The sequence below is a fragment of the Doryrhamphus excisus genome, linkage group LG22, assembly GCF_037039965.1.
Source record: "Doryrhamphus excisus strain RoL-2023G ecotype Guam linkage group LG22, RoL_Dexc_Guam_v1.1, whole genome shotgun sequence".
In the NCBI taxonomy this organism is placed as follows: domain Eukaryota; kingdom Metazoa; phylum Chordata; class Actinopteri; order Syngnathiformes; family Syngnathidae; genus Doryrhamphus; species Doryrhamphus excisus.
Window position 1 is genome coordinate 7,253,863 of NC_136378.1, and position 25,049 is coordinate 7,278,911.

Genomic DNA, 25,049 nt, shown 5'->3' on the forward strand with positions numbered 1-25,049 from the left:
GTGACGCATGCGCAGACTGCCACAGCAGAGCTACCGAACGTGAGACTGATGATATGGATTCTACAATGGCCTTTAAATTCTTTGAATAACCACTCAAATGTCCAACGGCCGCCGCTTTACGAATACCAGTCATTGTACATATACTCTAAATACATCCCTGCTGTCTTACCATGCCGGTAAGTCTTTACGGTCCGTTTATATTGTGTTTTGTTCGCCGAGGGTTCCTCCCTCCTTCACCGATGATGAGATGCTAACCGGTTAGCTTGGTTAGCAAATGGAAATTGTACACATCGCTATGTGTTAGCTGTTACGACATATGTGACACTAATTCAATCAAAACATATAAACACACGTAGTTGACTGGTGCTATCAGTAATGTTTGCTTGTTAGTTTTTACGACATAAAGAAAACATACGGTCACACGTCGCTTTTAGTAATGTTTGCATATCGCCAGTGTTAGCAACCAAAGGAGACTAACAGCAGATATTGCAAATTAACGCATCAAAACGGAGTCCGCTTGCTACCTGTTCGATGGTATTTATTATTAAAATATAATAGCGGTACTGTATGCACGCACAAGGGAGAGTATTGTGTATTAAACTAATGATCCACCCCAATATTTTCCAGAGCAACAAACTTGACAAGCCGGAGGTGAGTGATAACGTCAAGGTGGTGGTTCGATGTCGTCCCTTCAACCAGAAAGAGAGGGCCATGGGCCACAAGCAGGCCGTCACGGTGGACGAGATCCGCGGCACCATCACCGTCAACAAGCTGGAGACCATCCAGGAGCCTCCCAAAACATTCACCTTCGACACGGTGTTTGGGCCAGACAGCAAACAGCTTGATGTCTATAACCTCACAGCCAGGCCCATCGTTGACTCAGTGCTAGCAGGATACAATGGTATTATGGGATATTGTTTTGCTGCTTTTCTTATATACTCACGCTAGACTACATTATTGGCTGACAGAGGCAGACGTGCAGCAATATTCAAATGATCCAAAACACACCATGAAATAAATGAAATCACATAAATGCTGCAAGTTAAAAATAAAACAATGCATTAGAGCAGGGATCTCAAAGTCAATTTACTTGGGGGGCCACTGGAGCTAGGGTCTGGGTGAGGCTGGGCGCATCAGGTTTTCAAAAAAAAAAAAATCTCAGTCATGGATGATGAGAGAAAAAGGAAAACAGGTGGGCTCGTTCGTTTGTGTATGGGCGGGGCAAAATCGCATCAATTGTGTCCTCAATTGTGTCCTGTGTGCAAGCAGCTTTAAGCTGTTATTTCTGGGTTCATGAAACCATACGGCATCCATATCAAACTATTAAGGCGGGCATCCGTGAGTTTGAGACCCCTGCATTAGAGAAATGATGCAAGTTCACCAAGCTGGAGCGTACCAGGTACTCATCAGAGAGATATGATGTACATTATGTACACCCACACAGTCTCATAAGACTTTTTTTGTTGCCTGATTGTTGCCTGAGTGATTAGGAAATTTGTCACCTGCCTAAAACCAGGACGTTGTCTATGGCTAAAAAAATAAACACAAAAAGGTTGTACCGCAATTTTTGTTTACTTTTATCAGTTGTTTGTCTTTGCTGTGAATCTGCGCTTTACTATGTGCCATTTTGTATGATGTATGTATGGCTGCAGCTCTTATCTTAGATTATACAGTAATTTAGGCACAAACTAGATTGTGCAATGTTGTGTATATGATTGTTTTGTCATTGTATTCTGTGATCATTAATGACACGTTCTATGTTTTTGCACTCTTCTGTCCCATTTCAGGCACCATTTTTGCATATGGACAAACTGGCACTGGGAAGACCTTCACCATGGAAGGTGTTCGAGCAGTGCCAGAGCTCCGAGGGATAATCCCCAACTCTTTTGCCCATATTTTTGGGCACATTGCTAAAGCAGAGGGAGACACGAGGTAAGACTTTGCAGTAGTCCTACCGCTACGTTGCAGTTCGACATCACACCCTTACACGTAATTGTTTTTTTAATTAATAATCAGTGTTTTGTGGGTTTTTATGTGGCCTAGTATTAGCAAAAAACATATTTAAGCAAATTGTTCTTGGCCTACATTAAGAATTTTCAATCATAACCAAGTGAACTAGTATACAAAATACAATACAGAAGAAGCGTTCAAATTGTGAATGTAGTATTCCACTTTGGCCACAAGGTGTCAGTGTTCGGTGAGATGTGATTGTCAGAACAGGCACTTATTGCTGATTTAAAAGATCTCACAACAGGCCCAATAATAACATAATAATCACAACAATGACACTGTCTACTCTTTTGAACACAAGCTAAACTTCAACTCTGAACCACCGACATCACTTCCTGTCCCCTGGCCACGAAGGTCTCCAAGGGAACACATTTACTGTGATGGTTTTATTTACGTCTTAAATAGTTCATTCAGTCTTAGTCTGTCTACTATATTGAGTAATGTGAATGTAAAGCCGCCATTACAATACTTTGAATACTGCAAACAGGGAGTCTTTTATGAATACTATATTGAGGAATACAAATGTCTGTATAATGTATGGGTGTGATTTCATGTCTAGACGGCTTTAATAATGTTAAAAGCTGTATTTAGAAGATTTAGAAACAGTTTTTCTATGAAACTATGAAAATATTTACCTATCACTGTCTGGTTTGGAATCAATTTACCTACACCAACAAACAATGGATGACTGTATTTCACAGAAGTGGGTACACCAGCAAGTATTTTCATCACAGTATCTGAAGGGACACGGCTGTAGAAAGGAAAGTTATGGAGTCGTCGATGTACTGCTGAAGTAATGACTGGATTGATTGTCTTCCTACAGTAGGGCTTCATTCTGAAGCAGAGCATGTGTTTTATCATTACTGTAATTGTCTAATATAGATATATATTATATATAGACCTAACATATTGATATAGATATAATGATGAAGATGATGTAGTTCTTTATTCTTGTCACTTATACAGAAGTACAAGCGAAATAGTGCCATCATCCGTCCATACATATCCAATATATTATGCAGTGAGACGAGGGGTGACAGGACAGGATGATAGCAGCGAATGCATTGGATGGGGGGCGGGGGGGTGCAATGCATATGTGTGTCTTTGGATGCATGTGTGCACCGTCAGGTGCCCACACCTGGCTCAGTTTGCAGGGTCATTGCCATACATAGCAGTTGCCATGGAGGAAGTCCGTGGTGGGTCCAGAGAAGAGAAACAACAGGTGTCCGTGAAGAAATAATGGAGGGTCAGAGCGTCCCGCTGCAGGATGTCTTGGGAGAAGTTGTTTTCACAACATGACCTTGGTTAGGTGTGGTGGGGATGCCGAAATCCAGATTAAGAATATTGTTTGGGTTAGTTCGGGCCACATTCCAATAGGCAGGGCGACCTTATTGTCCATTTCTGGTCTCCCAATTGATCCAACTGCTTTTGCAAAGCTGAAATCTTATGTATATATTTATACATATGTATGTGTATATGTATGTGTGTGTGTATATATGTGTGTGTGTATATATATGTGTATGTGTGTATATGTATATGGATGTATATATACGTATGTATATGTATATATGTCTATATACACATATATATATATCTATATATTGGTGTGTACTCGATGTGAGATTGAGCACAAGCGACAGCATGTCATCTAACACTGTATCACTCTAATACTGTATATATTCATATATACGCACGTATATATACACATATACACATATACACGTATTTCTACATATATATACACACACATATATGTACACATATATATATACATACTCATATACACACGTATGTATACACATATATATATATATATATATATATATATATATATATATATATATATATATATATATATATATATATATATATATACACATACATGTATATACATAATACTGTACTCGTAGAAAGTCTTGTTCACTTTTTAGCAACAGATGTTTGTGACATCCAATTTAATGACGCACTGTCACAGGTTTTTGGTTCATGTTTCATACCTGGAGATTTACAATGAAGAAGTGCGAGACTTGTTGGCCAAGGACCAAACGCAGAGACTAGAGGTATGGATTAAATATTTCTCACCGGTCTCATTATTGTAATAGATAATACTGAAATAAGGAAAAGGAGTTAATATGGAAAGAATAACTGGTTGCCGTGATGAAGGTTTTTTTTCTATCGTAGGTCAAAGAAAGACCAGATGTTGGTGTGTATATCAAAGACCTCTCAGGCTATGTTGCTAACAATGCTGATGACATGGACAGGATTATGACTCTGGGCAACAAAAACCGTAAGAAGACACCCACATGTAAACGTTATTGTTTGCAACTTGCAACAGAAAGTAGCATTAGTGCTTTAATAAGCTGGGACTTAGTTGGATTGTGCTTAATAGTGTAGCCGCATGATGGTTTTAATCAAATGTAATGTTTGTTTAATTTGCCTCACTGATTAGGATCTGTCGGTGCCACCAACATGAACGAGCATAGTTCCCGATCTCACGCTATCTTCACCATCACCATCGAGTGCAGCGAAAAAGGTGTAGACGGGAACCAGCATGTGCGCATGGGCAAACTTCATCTGGTGGATCTTGCCGTATGTAGACATTTTTGAGTCAAAAACAACAAAATTCACACATTTTCCCTCTTCACTCTTCACTGTCCAAGCCAAAATTCTTTCTGCCTCTCCCTGACAGGGTTCCGAGAGACAAGGTAAAACCGGGGCCACAGGCCAACGTCTGAAGGAAGCCACAAAGATCAATCTCTCACTCTCCACCCTGGGTAACGTCATCTCGGCTCTGGTGGATGGAAAGAGCACTCACGTGCCCTACAGGAACTCCAAACTAACCCGTCTGCTCCAGGATTCACTAGGAGGGAACTCCAAGACCTTGATGGTAAAGTACCTTAACAGCATCAGGGCTCGACAATAACGATGTACCGATGGCCCGGGGCAAGTTAAAACAAAATTCGGGCAAGTAAATCCAATCAGTGATATTCCCGTCGGGCAAGTAAATCCAATCAGTGATATTCCCGTCGGGCAAGTGCACTTTGGCATGCCATGCTGTGAAGAGTTTTTTTTTATAAAGCGGTTCTTGTCGGGTGTTGGTAAAACACAGAATTTTGCGTAATTCCGGTGGTAATTTGCAAACCAATCCTTGCAAATCTTGAAATGGACCAATCAGAATTGTTGGCAATTGGCATCACCCACACCCCCCCTCCACTGGTTCCATTCCTATCTCACAGACCGCACTCAATTCGTACAGCTTAAGTCTTTCTCCTCCGACCCCTCCCCAGTCACCACAGGTGTGCCCCAGGGCTCTGTCTTGGGGCCCCTTCTCTTCATAACCTACCTTGTCCCCCTCGGCCATATCGTCCGCAAATTTCGCAGATGACACCCAGCTCTACTTTCCTTCCAAACCTAACTTCACACTCCCACCCCCATCTCCCTCACCTCCTGTTTCTCTGTAATAAAATCATGGTTCACTTCTAACTTTCTAAAACTCAACAGCAATAAAACTGAATTCTTACTCATTGGCACCAAATCCACCTTATCTAAAGTTGACTCGACAGCTCCTTAGTCTCCCCCTCCCCTCAGGTCAAGAGTCTGGGTGTCATCCTTGACAGCACACTATATTTTCAATCCCACATTAATAACGTCACCAGGTCAGCCTACTTCCATCTGCGCTCCATTAATCGTCTCCTTTCAGCCGCTCTGCTCCCAAACTCTGGAACTCATTGCCACCTGACCTCCGTAACTCTGCCACCCTTCCCATCTTCAAATCCAAACTCAAAACTCATCTGTTCAAAGTAGCTTACTCCCTCTAACTGCATCACATGCCCCCCCCCTTATTTATTGTATGTTCTTATTCATTGTTTGTTCTCTTTTATCTTGTCTTTTATATTTGTGTTTTTATATCTTCTGTACAGCGACTTTGGGTGTCCTGAAAGGCGCTTTGAAATAAAATGTATTATTATTATTATCATTTTATTTAGACCGCGGTCCACAGTCCGCGTTTTACCCACACCCGTTCTTGTTCGCGATCAACCAATCAGCGATGGTTTGACTAGGAAAACATCTATCATGGCGTCCCTGCCAACATGGTCTAATTCTTCAACAACTTGTGAAGGAAAACACCAAAAAGTGATGAAACAGTGCCTCCTAAACAAGTATTTTATTAGCGGCAGCAAATCAAATGATGGCACAGGTGAGTGAATCACATTGCTGTGACAATTTGAAGTGGTCACAATGAAACACCACCGATTAGATCCAATACCAAGTGCTGATTTTGCACAAGCTACAAAATCTAGCGCTTCCATTTCTCTGTGTATTTTTCTCACCTTTGCTTCACAAAATTATTGTTTGACCATTTGAGCATTTTTTCTTGATTAAAAACACTTTACTAGTACACAAATGTGTCTATTCAATAATGTTTCATTGTGGTGCACAAAACAAAGTGCCTAGAAGTCTCTTGACAATCCAGATTTCCATGCAACGTCATGATCTATGTAGGAAAACAACCACAAGAAATGATTATCATTTCATCTTTATTTGAGATTCTCATGTGATGCCACAAAAATTAGATGATATCATTATGGCAGTCTTTTCATTTTACATGGGGCAAGTTCGGGCAAGTAGTTCTCACCTTAAGGATTCCCCATGGGCAAGTCATTTTAGTTTTTAATGTACAGCCCTTGAGCATGCACACCAAACATTTGTCACACACTGACCTGCTGTGCTTTTACTGCCAACTAGTGTGCAAACATCGGCCCTGCAGACTACAACTACGACGAGACCATCAGCACACTGCGCTACGCTAACAGGGCGAAAAACATCAAGAACAAAGCCAGAATTAACGAAGACCCCAAGGAGGCATTACTGCGAAAATTCCAGAAGGAGATTGAGGAGCTGAAGAAGAAACTTGAGGAAGGTAATGAGACCTCTCACTCCTCCACTTCAGCTGAGCAGACAATGACAGTCCTGTTTATTATTATGGGAATCTGCATCACGTGACCTGATACTGTTGTATGACGCCATCCTAGGTGAGGAGATCTCTGGCTCGGAGGGCAGCGGGTCAGATGAGCTGGATGAGGGTGATGATGACGGAGGCGAAGCCGGACAAGGACGCAGGAGACGAAGAGGTAACATTTGCGGCAACTTCTTGACTGTGGCTCCTTCTCAGGGGAATTTTACATACCCCTACAGTCAGTGTAACGCTTAATGGTACGGTCTCATGACTCCACACGATCCAAAACACCATATTGGCCATGACTTCACAACATTTGTGGAGCTGCTGTATCAAGGGGGGTTGCTTATTATGTTGTGGTAAGGACTTCCATAAAGATGTAAAATTTCCTTCATTAAAATAATCACAAGTACATTCGTCACTTGTTTATCGCGGGTAATTGACCCGACCGTGATACATGAATTTATGTGAAATAGAATTCAATATTAAAAGATAGAATATTTTCATAGTTATATCATAGAAAAGCATGACTTTCTAAAAAGTAATTGCACTTATTGGAGCTCTGTACACATGAGATAACACCCCTATAGTCTCCTTCACAGTTCTATTATTCTTTGCTTACACCACATTGCACAACTTTAATGCGCATGTTTTGGGTTACCTGCGGGGACACAAGAGACAGCCGCCACTTTAAGTGTAGCATGCTACCGAGCTAAATAGTTATTTATTTGAAACTTATTATTATTATTAAACTTTATTTGAAAGTGTTTCAAACGGAGTGGGGAAGAATTGACAACGTAAGAAGCCATAAACCTACCACTACCACACGGAATGGAAGGATAACTTTTTCTCATATGTCATGTTGGCCACGCCATGGTTGACTCCATGCAGTGTGAAGGTAATGCAGTGTAAGGTAATGTCTCATCAATGTAACATTACTAAGGCCTAGAGTCCAGACTACTACATATGACTTTCAGTATTTACCAATGGGCCTTAGCCAACCATGAAAAAGCGATCATTTAATAATTTGTTAAAATACGCAATAGAGTGAGGGACCAATGTTCGAACCAAGGTGCAGCGAGGCATGACTGCACTTAAATAGGCCACAAAGTCAAAGAGGGATCACAGTGTTCATTCATTCATTTTCTACCGGTCGTGGGGGTGCTGGAGCCTATTCCAGCTGTCTTCAGGCGAGAGGCGGGGTACACCCTGGACTGGTCGCCAGCCAATCATAGGGCACATATAGACAAACAACCATTCACACTCACATTCATACCTATGGACAATTTGGAGTCGCCAATTAACCTAGCATGTTTTTGGAATGTGGGAGGAAACCGGAGTACCCGGAGAAAACCCACACATGCACGAGGAGAACATGCAAACTCCACACAGAGATGGCCGAGGGTGGAATTGAACCCTGGTCTCCCAGCTGTGAGGTCTGCACGCTCTAAATAGTTATTTATTTGAAACTTATTATTATTATTAAACTTTATTTGAAAGTGTTTCAAACGAAGTGGGGAAGAATTGACAACGTAAGAAGCCAAAAACCTACCACTTTCACACGGAAAGGGAAGATAACTTTTTCTCATATGTCATGTTGGCCACGCCATGGCTGACTCCATGCAGTGTGAAAGTAATGCAGTGTAAGGTAATGTCTCATCAATGTAACATTACTAAGGCCTAGAGTCCAGACTACTACATATGACTTTCAGTATTTCAGTATTTACTAATGGACCTTAGCCAACCATGAAAAAGTGATAATTTAGTAATTTGTTAAAATACGCAATAGAGTGAGGGACCAATGTTCGAACCAAGGTGCAGCGAGGTATGACTGCACTTAAATTGGCCACAAAGTCAAAGAGGGATCACAGTGTTCATTCATTCATTCATTCATTCATTTTCTACCAGTCGCGGGGGGTGCTGGAGCCTATCCCAGCTGTCTTCGGGTGTGAGGCGGGGTACACCCTGGACTGGTCACCAGCCAATCACAGGGCACATATAGACAAACAACCATTCACACTCACATTCATACCTATGGACAATTTTGGAGTTGCCAATTAACCTAGCATGTTTTTGGAATGTGGGAGGAAACCGGAGTACCCGGAGGAAAACCCACACATGCACGGGGAGAACATGCAAACTCCACACAGCGATGGAGGTTAAAATCCCATCAGCTCACGCTATAGCTATGCCTTAGTCTTCTACTCCTCCTGCGACCTTCACCTTCATTACGTTTCATCAATCTAAGTGTGTTCAGTATGTTGTTGTTGTTGTATGTTGTCGTATTTTCACCATCACATGTCTTTTGCTTCTCTGTTCTTATAGAAATGCTTTTCTGCTTGCCTTTTCATCTTAACAATTGCTATGTGTTTTGTGTCTTTCTTCTCCTGGTGCCATTGCATCTTTACTACACCTCTTCCCTCAAGGAGAAAGAGGTTGGTGTAAGAATATACAGTACACGGGCCTACTGTCCTGTAACAAAGGTTTTACTATTGGATGTATACTATTGTTGTTGATTAGTAACTTAATACCCTTCTTGTCTATGTATGATTTCTTTTAGTGTCTTCATAACCATTGTGCCATAAAAGCTCATTTGTTCATTTCAGCATACCAAGAATAGGAAATAATATTCTCCCAGGCCCTCATTTTAGGTTAAAAAAAGAAGTCAGATTCATTGTAATTAACCAAATACATTTTACGAGCCATTCATAGCGAACACAAACTAACTTCCACGGCTACTCAGTTGCATCAAAAATGCATATTGATTACATTTTTTTCAGGAAAGAAGAAGCTTTCTCCAGAAAAGATGGTGGAGATGCAGGCCAAAATCGAAGAGGAGCGAAAGGCATTGGAGGCAAAGCTGGACATGGAGGAGGAGGAGAGGAACAAGGCAAAGGCGGAGTTGGAGAAGAGGGAGAAAGATCTTCTCAAAGCCCAGTGAGTCCGTCAGCAGAGCGCAATTCTGCATTCAATTTCAATTCTTTGTAGCCTGGCAGCATGCAATGGCCACACAGCTCGGACCCGAGTTTGATTCCACCCTCTGTGCGTTTGCATGTTCTCCCCGGTTTCTTCCCACATTCCAAAAACATGCCAGGTTAATTGACGACTCCAAATTGTCCATAGGTATGAATGTGAGTGTGAATGGTTCTATAGATTCTAAAATTCTTCTTTAAAATGTGAAGGATCATTCCCGACTATCGTCCACCCTTAGGCAGGAGCACCATCTTCTGCGTGAGAAGTTGTCCGCCTTGGAGAAGAAGGTGATTGTGGGCGGCGTAGACCTCCTGGCCAAGGCTGAGGAGCAAGAGAAGCTCCTGGAGGAGTCCAACAATGAGTTGGAAGAACGGCGCCGTAGAGCAGAGCGGCTTCGAAAGGAGCTGGAGGAGAAAGAGGTAAACATACGACAGTTATTTATGTTTTTGAGGATTTTGTAAAATGATGTATTGCAACAAACCAATAATATTAGAATTATAAACATGTAGATATTTGAGACAATATCTGATGTGTCTAAACATAGCAAGAGCGGCTGGACATTGAGGAGAAGTACACAAGCCTCCAGGAGGAGGCCCAAGGGAAGACCAAGAAACTGAAGAAAGTGTGGACCATGCTAATGGCTGCCAAATCAGAGGTAAGTAACACTGGAATTTCCAGACTACTGAACACACCGGAATATAAGATGCATCCACTAGAAGGGAAAAGAAGATTTTGACATATTTAAACCGCAAGTGTCCACATTGTAATATTTACTACACAGAAATATTAATCTTTTAGTGATAAAAGAAGTGTTTGTCACACTCTTTATCGTCATCTTGCTCTCTGTTTCGTCTCGAGGCAAATGAGCCATTGAACTTGTGCTGGACGCAGTAGTCCAGCCTTTGGGAACCTGTTAGTTAGAGTTGCTGCTTTTTTTTTTTTTAGTTGGCAGATCTGCAACAAGAACATCATAGAGAGATCGAAGGCCTCCTGGAGAACATCCGCCAGTTGAGCCGAGAGCTACGACTCCAAATGCTGATCATAGACAACTTTATTCCTCAGGATTACCAGGTCGGCGTTAACACTTTATTATCTATCTTTGTAATTAATACACATGCTCAGACAAACGACTAGTACATTTAGTCAGCTAAATGTCAAATGTAATGGTAATGGTTTTATTTCATTTGAACATGCATCAGATTACAATTGAATGCATCCCATAATCAGTTCACAGTTCCACATGTCCAAAAGGAGTAGGAAGAAGCAAAGCTTATTAAATCCTACCCCTCCATCTGGTACTTTTACAATCAGTAACTGTTACATTTGTTCACTTCCTGCTTTCCATAATACAGTTTGTTTTTTTTAATAATGTACCTTGTACCGAAGTACAAGGGGATATGACCATCCAATGACATAATGGGTACCATAGTAAGTGTCAATATAGTGATATATATAGCACATCATGACTGGTTCAAGACTCTTCATCCTTGTATTTAGCAAACATCAACTGCTTGTATTGTTTCTTGAATTGGCTCATCGTTGTGCATTGTTTGAGGTCCCTACTCAATCCATTCCATAGTTTGATTCCACATACTGAAATGCTATGGCTTTTTAACGTAGTCCTGGCACAAGTGTTTCAAATGTAGTTCTTCCCTGAGATCATATTTCTCCTCTCTTGTAGAGAAGTATTGGATGACATTTTTAGCTAATTGGTTGTTTTTAGCCTTATGCATTATTTTAGCTGTTTGAAGATGAACTATATCAGCAAGTTGAAGTATTTGTGATTTTAGAAATAAGGAGTTAGTATGTTCTCTGTAGGCGGCATTATGAATTATCCTTACTGACCTTTTTAGTACATTTAGCGATTGCTTTTATAGTTATTAGCCCAGATTTCCACACAATAAGTAAGATATTAGAACCAGAGAGCAATAAAGAGTGTGGAGTGATTTCCAATTGAGAACAAACTTTGCTTTGTTCAATATTGAAATATTTATTGCCACGTTATGTTGTATATTTGTAATATGAGGTTTCCAGCTCATATTTTCACCTATTGTGATACCCAGAAATGTATTTTTGTTCACCCTTTCAATGTCCACACCGTCTATTTGTATTTGCTGGTGCGTGTAAAGAGAAACGTAAAGAATTTTTGATGCATGTGTGTCTTTTTACATTTCTTTTTTTTATGTAGGAAATGATTGAGAATTTTGTGCACTGGAATGAAGGCATCGGAGAATGGCAGCTGGTGAGCTGTTATTTTTATCCATTTTAGTATGAAACATACACTCACCTTGGATTTCTATAGACATGCATGTATGATATTTTATTGTGGGCGTGGTTTCCCGTTTCTTAGGCCTAATATTACACATGTTCTCAGTTTGATGTTGTATCTGGTTGGAGCACCAGCGACTATGTGCTGCGGTCAGGTTAATTTGTATCTTTCTATGTTTCTTATCAGAAATGTGTCGCTTTCACTGGCAACAATATGAGAAAACAGACCCCTGCTCCAGGCAAAAAAGAAAAAGATGTAAGTTTTGTCTAATTCTTCTTGACACATGTCCGCTTTATTTATTTGATCTTTTTTTCTGTGTTCTGCAGCCATTTGAGGTGGACCTGTCCTATGTGTATCTGGCCTACACTGAAGAGAGCATGCAACAGTCACTGATGAAACTAGAGAGGCCTAAAACCTCGAAGAGTAGCAAGAGTAGCCGGCCCAAGACTGGTCGGAGGTAATCACCGCGCAGACCACACTATTTATAATTTTTATATATTAATGAATCATGTTGTTTTGTGGTTGAATACAGAATACAAATAAGCATTTTCAAGGATGAAAATGGCTAAATGAACTAAAATACAAACACAAAGCTTTCAGAAGACATGGGTTACTGTAACATTACTGTTACTGCAATGTTCAATGAGACACACAAGCACCAGACTTGATTGCCGTAACAACAGGCTTTTATTGCAGGTTTGAATTATCTGACCACAGGCACAATAATCCCTAACATGGGATATACCGTAGATGCTGCAACCTCCGGCAAGCTAAAACTCACTTCCTGTTTGTCCATTTATCACATTTACAACAACACACAACGCAAGTCGTTGTATTTACATTTTAGGCTTATTTTCTCTTATGTCACCTATATTAGGTGATTTGAGTGTAAAGATAATTATAGGGGTGTTAGTTCATTTCCGGAGGGCCAATAATGTTAAAAAGTCTATTATTCAAATCAACTTTATTTGTATAGCACTTTTCCTGCAAAGGCATGCAACACAAAGTGCTTTACAGAATCAAAAACAATTACCACAATTAAAAGGAAAAACAATTACTAAGAAAGCCCCTCCCTCCCACCCTCCATACTAGACACACACACACACACACACACACACACACACACACACAGTAGGGAGACATGGCATGGCACTGAGGATCAAGGAAACGCCACCTTTGGGGCCGTCCACACTGGGAGGAGCCGCAGGCCGTGCCATCGGGGGACCAGCACCCGGGACCCCCCCGACCCCGACAGATGGGCGGACCCCCACATCAAAGGGAGGAACCCCCAGCCGGCCGGGTCGAAGGGACCCAAGAATGGCACCCCCTCAGCAGACCCGACACAGCCCCCAGTGTGGAGGACCCCCCCTGAGGAAACACTGGAGTTAAAAGCTAAAGACTAAAAACATAAAATAGGACTAAAAAGATAGAAACATAAGAAAAGTTTACAAATATTAGTTAAAAGCCTGATTAAAAAGGTGTGTCTTTAATCTTTTTTAAAAAAATATCAACAGTCTCCGCAGTCCTGAGGCTCTCCGGCAGGCTGTTCCACAGGTGGGGGCCATAGTGGCTAAATGCTGCCTCACCGTGGGTTTTCGTCCTTGGTTTTGGTATTGTTAAAAGGCCAGTGCCGGAGGACCGCAGGCTCCGCGGGGGTTGATATGGTAAAAGCAGATCAGATAAATAAGAAAGGGCAAGGCCGTTAAGACATTTAAAAACCAGTAAGAGAATCTTAAAATCGATCCTGAAGCGGACGGGGAGCCAATGTAGCGACTTTAAAACTGGTGTAATGTGGTCCCGCCCCTCTGGTCCTCGTCAGCACACGTAGGGCTGAGTTCTGTAATAATTGGAGATTTAAAATACTTTTTTTGGGAAGAGCAGAGAGCAGGGCATTACAGTAATCTGTAATGTAAATTGTAATGTAAATCTGTAAATTACAGTAACGACAGGATATAAAAGCATGCATTAGCACCTCCGTACTGGCCTGAGAGAGAAACGGGCGGACTCTAGCTATGTTCTTAAGGTGATGAAAACCTATTTTTGTTATATTTTTGATATGTGGGATAAAATTTACCTCAGAGTCAAAAATCACGTCCACAGATTCGGCTGGTTTAAGATCCTGTAGTTTTGGTAAAAGTTTCTCTCTCTGGCCTTCAGGACCTATAACTAAAACCTCAGTTTTGTCCTGGTTGAGCTGCAGGAAATTTGCTGCCATCCATGACTTGATGTCTACAATGCAGAGTCACATCAGGAGACAGGGCGATGTTTAGCTGTGTATCATCAGCTGTGTTTAATCAGACTTTTAACTAATATTTTTAAACTTTTCTTATGTTTTTATCTTTTGTTTTTATTTTATGCTCTTAGTCTTCAGCTTTTAACTCCAGTGTTATGTTTTTATCTTTTTTGTCCTATTTTATGCTCTTAGTCTTCAGCGTTTAACTTCAGTGTTATGTTTTTATCTTTTTAGTCCTATTTTATGCTCTTAGTCTTCAGCTTTTAACTCCAGTGTTTCCTCAGGGGGGGTCCTGCACACTGTCCTGCACACTGTGGGCTGTGTCGGGTCTGCTGAGGGGGTGCCATTCTTGGGTCCCTTCGACCCGGCCGGCTGGGGGTTCCTCCCTTTAATGTGGGGGTTCACCCGTCTGTCGGAGTCGGGGGGCCCGGGTGCTGGTCCCCCGATGGCATGACCTGCAGCTCCTCCCAGTGTGGACGGCCCCAAAGGTGGCGTTTCCTTGATCCTCAGTGCCATGCCATGTCTCCCTAATGTGTGTGATTGTGTGTGGGTGTGTGTGTGTGTCTAGTATGGAGGGTGGGAAAGAGGGGCATTCTTTTGTTTCTTTGCTTTTTCCTTTTAATTGTGGTAATTGTTTTAATTCTGTAAAGCACTTTGTGTTGCATGTCTTTGCAGGAAAAGTGCTATACAAATAAAGTTGATTTGATTTGATCAGCATAACTATGGAAGCTGATGCCGTGCTTCCTGATGACGTCCCCAAGCATGTAAAGATTAAAAAGGAGTGGACCTAAAATTGAGCCTTGGGGAACCCCCACATTCAATTTCCTGGGGATAAGGTAATTATTAAAAGGAAAAACAATTACTAAGAAAGCCCCTCCCTCCCACCCTTCATACTAGACACACACAATCACACACAATCACACACAATCACACACAATCACACACAATCACACACAGTAGGGAGACTTGGCATTGATCATATATGAAACTTCCCCGGCCTCTCGGATGTCATAATAATGTGAGCTGCTCCCATGCTGCTCAGATTGGGTGAGGGAGTAGATTGCTCAAGAGCTGAAACCTGATTCTGTGCAAAGATATACACACACTCTCACAGGGCGTTATTAATGGCTAGTAATCACTTCATAGCATTATAGCCGGCAGCCTCTATGTGTGTAATCGAGTCAGCGGGCTTTGTGTAGTTGTGCATTTATTGAAAGTCGATGTGAAAGGTGTACGTGCTCTTATTCTCCTGTTCTTCTGTTATTCTCCTGCTCCCTGATACGGCAGCGCTAACTCTTATCATGCACTCGTCCCCTCACAGGAAGAGATCAGCAAAAGCAGATGCGGAGTCAAGTCGAGAAGAAGCCACACGTCAATTCTGCGGATGATCTGAGTACACTGTATAGCTGACACGGTTTTAAAAATGTGAAGCAGCAGTTGTTGGGCGTATTCTAGTTCATAGCATCCCCCCCCCCCCATCCAGCTTTGGAAGACATTTCAGCAGCAGCAGTCTGTCTATTAAGCTCTGTTACATTAGCACCTTTGACAGAGAGTCAATCTGAATTATCCACGTCATGGTGATAGTTGCTCTTGTTACACTCATTGGATGGCGATTGAGCTCCTTTGGATAATACGTTGGTCAGCCCCAGAAATTACACATAAATATTAGCAGCAAGTTCAAAAGGCCTTGTCAAATTTATACAATTATTGCTATAATTTAATTAGTCATATAGTGGAACCTCCAAAGTCTGATACTGGTTGACGTCTGCGTAGTTCAAATTTCAGAACAGAACGGCTGCATAGGGGTCGAGTGGTTAGCACGCTGACCACACAGCTGAGTTTAATTCCACCCTCGGCCATCTCTGTGTGGAGTTTGCATGTTCTCCCCGTGCATGCGTGGGTTTTCTCCAGGTACTCCGGTTTCCTCCCACATTCCAAAAACATGCTAGGTTAATTGGCGACTCCAAATTGTCCATAGGTATGAATGTGAGTGTGAATGGTTGTTTGTCTATATGTGCCCCGTGATTGGCTGGCGACCAGTCCAGGGTGTACCCTGCCTCTCGCTCGGTAGAAAATGAATGAATGAGTTAGCCATTCCAAAACCTGTATTAACTGTAGAAAAAAAAAAGTACAGTCATCGCCTCGCTGTGTTGTAGTTCGAACATTGTCCCCTCGCTCTATTGCAGTTTTTCAGAATGAAGTAGTAAAAGAATACTCTTTTGTGGCTTCTACAGCCCATTATTAGTCATGAAGGTGATGACGCATGACCTTACATTACTTTAACACTGCATGGAGTCATGACGGAGTGAAAATAAGTTCTCCTCCCATTCCATGTGGAAGTGGTACGTTTTTGGCTTCTTACTTCTTCCTCCTTCCTCATTCTGTTGGTAGCCCCTTTTTAAGTTTAGAATAAATAAATTTGAGGTTAACTGGTGAGCTCGATAGCATGCCATGCTTAAAGCGGCGCCCGTCTCTTGTGTCTCTGAAGTGTAGCCTGCGCGTAAGTGTTGAGCAATTTGCTGTAAACAAAGAATTATAGGAGCGTAAAGGTGACTACAGGGGTGTTATAAAATATCTACGAGGCTCTAATAATCATGAAAAACATAATTATTAAGTCATACACAGGGTTTCTATGCCCAAACTATTAAAATATTCAATATATTAATATTGAATCATACTTTGCGGAAATTGACTTATGGTCACTTAACCCTTAGATGCATGAGTGACTGGACCCTACACTCTTCCATAAGTGACCCAAAAATGACCCACATTAGAGTCAATGTGTTTTTAAGCCATTTTTGCCATTTTGGTTAGGAATAATGCTATAGCATACTTGACTATGCCAATGCTAGAGTATTCCAGATTGACAGTACCTCAGACAGGTGTTATACCTACACTGCATATTATATATTACAAAAACTGCTAGTAGTAACACAAAAACTAAAATTTCTTAAAATGTATAAAAGAAGTTAAACATTTGAATGGCATCATATCAAAAACATGTTTTTTAGGAATACCTGGAATATGAAATGATGAAAAATGTTCATTACAAAGATATTTCAAGAAAACAACCTGACCGGGTCATTTTTGACCCACTTATGGAAGTTTGGGGTAGTAACACAAAAACTAAAATTTCTTAAAATGTATAAAAGGTAAGTTAAAAATTTGAATGGCATGATATTAAAAACATGTTTTTTAGGAATACCTGGAATATGAAATGATGACAAATCTTCATTAGGAAGATATTTCAAGAAAACAGCCTGACCGGGTCATTTTTGACCCACATATGGAAGGTTGGGGTAGTAACACAAAAACTAAAATTTCTTAAAATGTATAAAAGATAAGTTAAAAATGTGAATGGCATTATATCAAAAACATGTTTTTTAGGAATACCTGGAATATGAAATGATAACAATTTTTAATTACAAAGATATCTCAAGAAAACAACCTGACCGGGTCATTTTTGACCCACTTATGCATCTAAGGGTTAACTGCAATAAGGGATGACTGTAGTGTACATATTTAGTGATATCTCCTCTGCTTTGCTCTTATAGTTAGCTGAGAAGCCACACCATATCTGTTGCAGCGTCTATTTCAGGTTCTATGTCTATCATCACACTTCTGTCTACGCCAGGGGTGTCATGCCACGAAGGGCCGAGACACTACAGGTTCTCTTTCCAGCCGGTCATTAAAGCAGATGATTTTAATGATTAACCCTCCTTTGGTTTGAGGGAAGGAGCTGTCAGTTCAATCACCTGCTGGAGAAACTGGTTGGAAAAGAAAACCTGTAATGTCTCGGCCCTCTGTGGCATGACACCACTGGCGTACATTTTTTTTTTTAGGAATACCTGGAATATGAAATTATGAAAAAATTTCATTAGGAAGATATTTCAAGAAAACAACCTGACCGGGTCATTTTTGACCCACTTATGGAAGGTTGGGGTAGTAACACAAAAACTAAAATTTCTTAAAATGTATAAAATATAAGTTAAAATGTGAATGGTATGACAGGATTTTTCTTTAGGAATACCTGGAATATAAAATTATGAAAAATTGTCATTAGGAAGATATTTCAAGAAAACAACTTGACCGGGTCATTTTTGACCCACTCATGGAAGGTTGGGGTAGTAACACAAAAACAAAAATTTCTTAAAATGTATAAAAGATAAGTTAAAAATTTGAATGGCATGATATCAAAAACATGTCTTTTAGCAATACCTGGGATATGAAATGATGATGATGGTTGGAAAAGAAAACCTGTAATGTCTCGGCCCTCCATGACATACTTTTGACACCCCTTGTTTACGCCATCTGGCGAACCTTCTGTGGCGGTATCAAAAAAGCCAAAGAAAAAGTATAACCACTTGGAGTTATTAGTGTGTGTACATATGTAATAATTCACACAAGACGTGCTGACTCATGCATGAGGGTGGCATGAACCCATCGTTTTCCGGTCAAACTCCAAATTGCACCAAGGTTCCACTGCATGGTTTCTATCTAGATCAGGGATCTCAAACTCGCGGCCCGCTGGCCAAATGCGGCCCACAGGATGCTAGTTTGAGGCCCCCGCCTAGTTTGATATGGATGCCATATGGTTTTTCACGAACCGAGAAATGTGTGCACACCGCACACAATTGACCCGATTTTGCCCCGCCCCCATACGCAAGCGAACGAGCCCGCCTGTTTTTTTGCTTGTTCTCTCATCATCCATGACTGAGATCACTGAGATTTTTTTGTTTTTTTTGGAAAACTTGATGCGGCCCAGCCTCATCCTCAGACCCTAGCTCCGGTGGCCCCCCAAGTAAATTGAGATCCCTGATCTAGATGTTATGAACAAAAAACGAAAATATAGTAAAATATAAAGTTAGTTTTTTTGAACAAACGCCCTCAAAGCTCAATATTGCCATGACAGCAGTACAAAATATGAAGAAAAGCGGTTCTGTAGTTGTGACGCTAAATCCAGCGATGCAGGTTGACATACTGTAGCTCTTTGAAGAGAAAGCCATGTCGTCGTAAGTATCAGTGAAAGTGCGCTTTCTACTATTTCACGTGGGCCAGAAGCAAAGGGGCATGCATGCCAGCCACTTCTTCTTATAGTGCCACTTTTTTTAATTTTGAAATGCTGCCGCTATACTATCAAGATGCACCATATTTACTGTACGCCTTAGTGTCATGCACTCACTCGTATGAGGTCATTTCCTTTTAACAACACCTATCATAGTGGTGATGAAACTGGCTTTTGGTTTTATATCATGATGTATGTCAAATGTTTACGTTCACCGTGGATGTTTTATTTATTAAATTATTTTACACACGTTTACCTCACATTCATGTCTTGGTGTTTTTACTGATTGAGTCGTACTGTGTATATACTGTACACTGTATATACACCGTTTCAATTTTTGCTGTTATTTTTCACACTCTTGTTCATAGCTTCGAGTTGGCAATTAACCTATTACGTTATTGTTTTTTTTCTCTTAATATTTTGACTTTATTTATTGTAGAGTTACTGCTGATTTTTATGTTTTTTCATATTAATAATATATATATGTATATATATATATATATATAATATATTATTAGGTATGAATGTCCATATCCATAGGTATGAATGTGAGTGTGAATGCTTGTTTGTCTATATGTGCCCTGTGATTGGCTGGCCACCAGTCCAGGGTGTACCCCGCCTCTCGCCCAAAGACAGCTGGGATAGGCTCCAGCACCCCCCGCGAAAAAGCAGTAGAAAATGAATGAATAATATATATATATATATATATATATATATATATATATATATATATATATATATATATATATATATATACATATTTATATATATATATATATATATACATATATATATAATGTTTTTTTTACTCCGGATTCTGCCTTTTTGTGGTTGGCAAATATGGCCTTTAAATTTGGTGTTAAATTAATATTCAGACTTCATTGTGAATATATATATATATATATATATATATATATATATATATATAAAGCCGTAGAAAAATAGAAAAGGCCGTAGAAAACAAAGGCAGAATTCGGAGTAATACACTGTATTTTTCATTCCAGTCTAATTTTTTTGGAATGGTTTCACATTTTTCTGTCCATTCACGATGAAATCTGAATATTAATTTAACACCAAATTTAAAGGCCATATTTACCAACCACAACAAAGCAGAATCCGGAGTAGAAAAAAAAAACATGCAATCGTCGACAAAACCTCATTTTAGGGAGAATGCACGTTACGGGCATTGGAACACTGATATTAATATTAATCAAATCTCTGCACAAAATAATCATGAAACATACTTATTTGTTGATAGAATCCACGCAGAGCAATGAACAACTTCATGCTCTGGCACCTTTCTGCTAATTGTGAGTATTAATATGGTATCAATAATAAAGCCATTATCAGCCATCTCCACTTCTAACATTATGAGAAATGAGGTAACAAAACACTTTCTGATGTTATCATTTATTTTAAGTATAAATATGAACACTTAAACAATAATTAATTAAATAAATATGCCATTTGAATGTTAATAAAAATAAGTTATCCATATGTAAAGACATATTTGCATCAGTGACGAAGATGCAGTTTTGCAGCTAGTACGATGTCCTTCAGCAATTTACATAGATGATATTTTTTGCTCTGGCTTAGGCGACAGTCCTCAACTCCTTTCTGAAAGCAAATCAAATGAACACATGGATGACTTTAAAAAAGAAAAAGTCCATAGCGTATCGTAAAAATAACAATAATTACCATCTCGTTGTATTTTTTCAAGAGCCGACTGAGTTTGAATAGTTGTTCAATGTGTGTGGTATTTTTCAACGCCTTCTGAGCCTCGCAGAAGAATTGTTTCTGTAAAGACAAGATCTTTATTAATAGTTCTTTATATTTCTTTAGATCTTTATTAAAAATAGTCTACGGACATTATTTCCAAAAGTCGCAAAACCTACCCCGCTCGTCTTGATTGCTGGCCTTTGCACCATTATAGCCTGCAACTTTACACACCGCAAAGTCAGCATCATTTAAAAAAAAAAAAAAAAAATAGCAACCCTATATCGGTTTGTTCTGTACTTACCGGTAAATGAGATGCATTCTTTGCGTTTTCGAGGATTTCTCTCATCAGTAAGTCATCGGAACGCACGAGGGAGGCTGCGAAGGCAGCCACCAGAAGCAATATCGCATCAATTCGGAGGTTCGTCATGATTTGGAAAAAAGCGAGATCCAGCCGTCAGTTGTCAGGTTCAGCCAAAAAGTGTCTTGACCCTCACTTTCAAACATCTGCCTCTTATATCGTCAACAACCGCAACCGTACCCACTCCATGCCGAGACGTCATTAGAGGAAGACACCTTATAAGGACTTGATATTCGTGGAACATCTAACTCAACATCAGCATGTTGGTGTATTGCTCTGTTAGTTGTCTGTTACTATAGGAACGGCCTGGTAAACTATACAATCAAATCAAAAAACGCTCAATCCTTTTTTTCATATATAACACTATATGACAAGATATTAATACAAATGAACACATAGTAGTAGAATAAATAGAATAAAAATGAAAAAATATCCATTTCATCAGGCTATATTTCCATATATAACACTATATGACAAGGTATTAATACGATACAAGTGGGAAAATGAACACATAGTAGTAGAATAAATAGAAGAAAAATGAAAAACATCAATTTCATCAGGCTATATTTCCATATATAACACTATATGACAAGGTATTAATACAATACCAGTGTGTAAATGAACACTAGTAGAATAAATAGAATAAAAATGAAAAACATCAATTTCATCAGGCTATATTTCCATATATAACACTATATGACAAGGTATTAATACAATACCAGTGTGTAAATGAACACAGTAGTAGAATAAATAGAATAAAAATGAAAAATATCCATTTCATCAGGCTATATTTCCATATATAACACTATAAGACAAGGTAATAATAATAATACATTTTATTTCAAAGCGCCTTTCAGAACACCCAAGGCCGCTGTACAGAAGATATAAAAACACGATATAAGGTAATAATAATACAAGTGTGAAAATGAACACATAAATAGAATTAAAAAAAATATATATTCATTTCATCAAGCTATATTTCCATATATAACACGAAATGACAAAGTATTAATACGATACAAGTGTGAAAATGAACACATACTAGTAAAATAAATAGAAGAAAAATAAATATCAATTTCATCAGGCTATATTTCCATATATAACACTATATGACAAGGTATTAATACAATACAAGTGGGAAAATGAACACATAGTAGTAAAATAATTAGAAAAAAAATGAAAAATCTCCATTTCATCAGACTATATTTCCATATATAACACTATATGACAAGGTATTAATACGATACAAGTGGGAAAATGAACACATTAGTAGAATAAATAGACGAAAAATTAAAAATATCCATTTCATCAGGCTACGATATGACAAGGTAATAACAATAATAATAATGATACATTTTATTTCAAAGCGCCTTTCAGGACACCCAAGGTTGCTGTACAGAAGATATAAAAACACGATATAAGGTAATAATAATAATACAAGTGTGAAAATGAACACATAAATAGAATAAAAAATATATATATTCATTTCATCAAGCTATATTTCCATATATAACACTATATGACAAGGTATTAATACAATACACGTGTGAAAATGAACACATAAATAGAATAAAAATGAAAAATATCCATTTCATCAGGCTATATTTCCATATATAACACTATATGACAAGGTATTAATACTACAAGTGTGAAAAGCAACACGTACTAGTAGAATACATAGAATAAAAATGGAAAATATCAATTTCATCAGGATATATTTCCATATATAACACTATATGACAAGGTATTAATACAATACAAGTGTGAAAATGAACACATAAATAGAATAAAAATGAAAAATATCAATTTCATCAGGCTATAGGTGATACTTGGTAGAAAATGAATGAATAATTGATTTAAGAGATATGTTCTATAGCCCTCAGTAATAGCCAGGTAACAAAAGAACCTTCAATTTATTAATATGATTCTTTTGAGGTTCATTTGACTATTTTTGGAAATTGAAATGGAGGGGTATAGTGACAAAAAAAGGCCTCCATGCCCACACCAAAAGTATTAAAACCAATATTTTCATGTATGAGGAAGCCTAAGAAGGTAACCAAGACATGAGAAGCAAATTTGATGGTTATTGTTTTTAGTGTATTTTATAGCTGATTTAATACATGGGTCAAAACCGACCCGTTAACATAAGACATGATACCAGAAAGCTAACACAAGAGGAAGGTTAAGGTTTATTTTTAAAATGTTAGTATGATTAGGCTTCATATCGTATTCACCGACACCTCACACCAGATTAGACATGTTGATAAAATGGTGTTAAAAACAGATCGTTCAGCAAGTGCACGTTTTGAGTAATCTAACTTTCCACACATGAGGTAAAGGAAATGACAAAACAAACTTTGCTTTTTGGTTACATCATCCTTTGAAAAACTGTGTCAAAGATGTGTTAAGTATTCAAAATGCTTGAAGAAGATAGGATTTGATTCAAACGTGCCTACTTTTTTCTTTTAAAGCAGGGGTCTCAAAGACGCTAGTTTGAGGCCCCCACCTTGATACCAAAGTTTAATGTTGAAATGACAGCTTAAAGCTGTGTGCACACCGGACACAATTAACATGATTTTGCCCCGCCCATACTGTTACCCTACCCTGTTACCCCGCCCTGTTTTGCTTTGGATTAGCAATGAAGCTAAAGGCTTATGACGCTGGGTACAAATAAATGCAGGAAATGATTTGGAATAAAACGGAAAATACACGTCAAGATAAAGCATCTCATCAAACATGTTGTTAAAGTTACGACGCTGCTCCCAGATGGAACTGAGTACGATGCTAACTTGCTAATTGGGTAAAATTATTAAGTTTCATTAATGTTCATGTTAAAGGTTAAATAACTGTTAATACTGTACATTTGAATCTGAAAAAAATAATTTCTCTACCAACTGTATGTGGTTTCTTACGTTTTTCTTATTTGCTGTTTTATTATTATTTTACTTATTTATTACTGATTGATTGATTTATTGTCTTTATTCTTAATTTGTTTATTTATTTATTTTTATCTTATTTTGTGTATAGAAAAATAAAAATTAAGATATTTGAGAACAGTGGAATGTTTTATCAGATATTTTGGTGTGGAAATGTACTGAAAACCAATGTACTGAAAAAATGTAGGGTATAGCAGAAGCAAAAGCATTGAAGATAGTTTTTTTTTATTGATTTTTTTTCCAGTTTTTTTGTTTTTTTTTTTTGAAAACCTGATGCGGCCCGGCTTCACCCAGAACCTAGCTCTGGTGGCCCCCAGGTAAATTCAGTTTGAGACCCCTGTTTTAAAGTGTTTACCTGAAGGATGTTTCCAAATGATGGAAACACATTGAGCCAAAACACCACCATTATTAAAAAAAAAATAACTGAAAAGGGTAAAATATGAAGACAAAACACATTATAATACACAACATTTCCAAATAAAACTTAATATCTGAGTTTTATTTGACAATTGAACATTTAGGCCTCATA

The 25,049-nt window shown here is 38.9% G+C and overlaps 1 protein-coding gene across 1 annotated transcript; it reads left to right on the forward strand.

The window, feature by feature from the left end:
• kif3a (kinesin family member 3A) lies at positions 1–19,767 on the forward strand. Its single transcript, XM_058063139.2, has 17 exons — positions 1–176; positions 628–901; positions 1,788–1,932; positions 3,986–4,070; positions 4,192–4,297; positions 4,460–4,599; positions 4,700–4,897; positions 6,757–6,931; positions 7,044–7,142; positions 9,748–9,904; positions 10,179–10,359; positions 10,485–10,595; positions 10,886–11,011; positions 12,129–12,182; positions 12,396–12,464; positions 12,536–12,666; positions 15,764–19,767. The coding sequence occupies exons 1-17, from the start codon at positions 171–173 to the stop codon at positions 15,828–15,830; spliced, it is 2,124 nt and encodes a 707-aa protein (XP_057919122.1). The 5' UTR covers positions 1–170; the 3' UTR covers positions 15,831–19,767.
• The last annotated feature ends 5,282 nt before the right edge of the window (positions 19,768–25,049 follow it).

Coding starts and splice junctions, on each gene's coding strand:
- kif3a (XM_058063139.2), top strand. Junction 4,898..6,756: donor GGAACTCCAAGACCTTGATG/GTAAAGTACCTT, acceptor ACTGCCAACTAG/TGTGCAAACATCGGCCCTGC. Junction 9,905..10,178: donor AAAGATCTTCTCAAAGCCCA/GTGAGTCCGTCA, acceptor GTCCACCCTTAG/GCAGGAGCACCATCTTCTGC.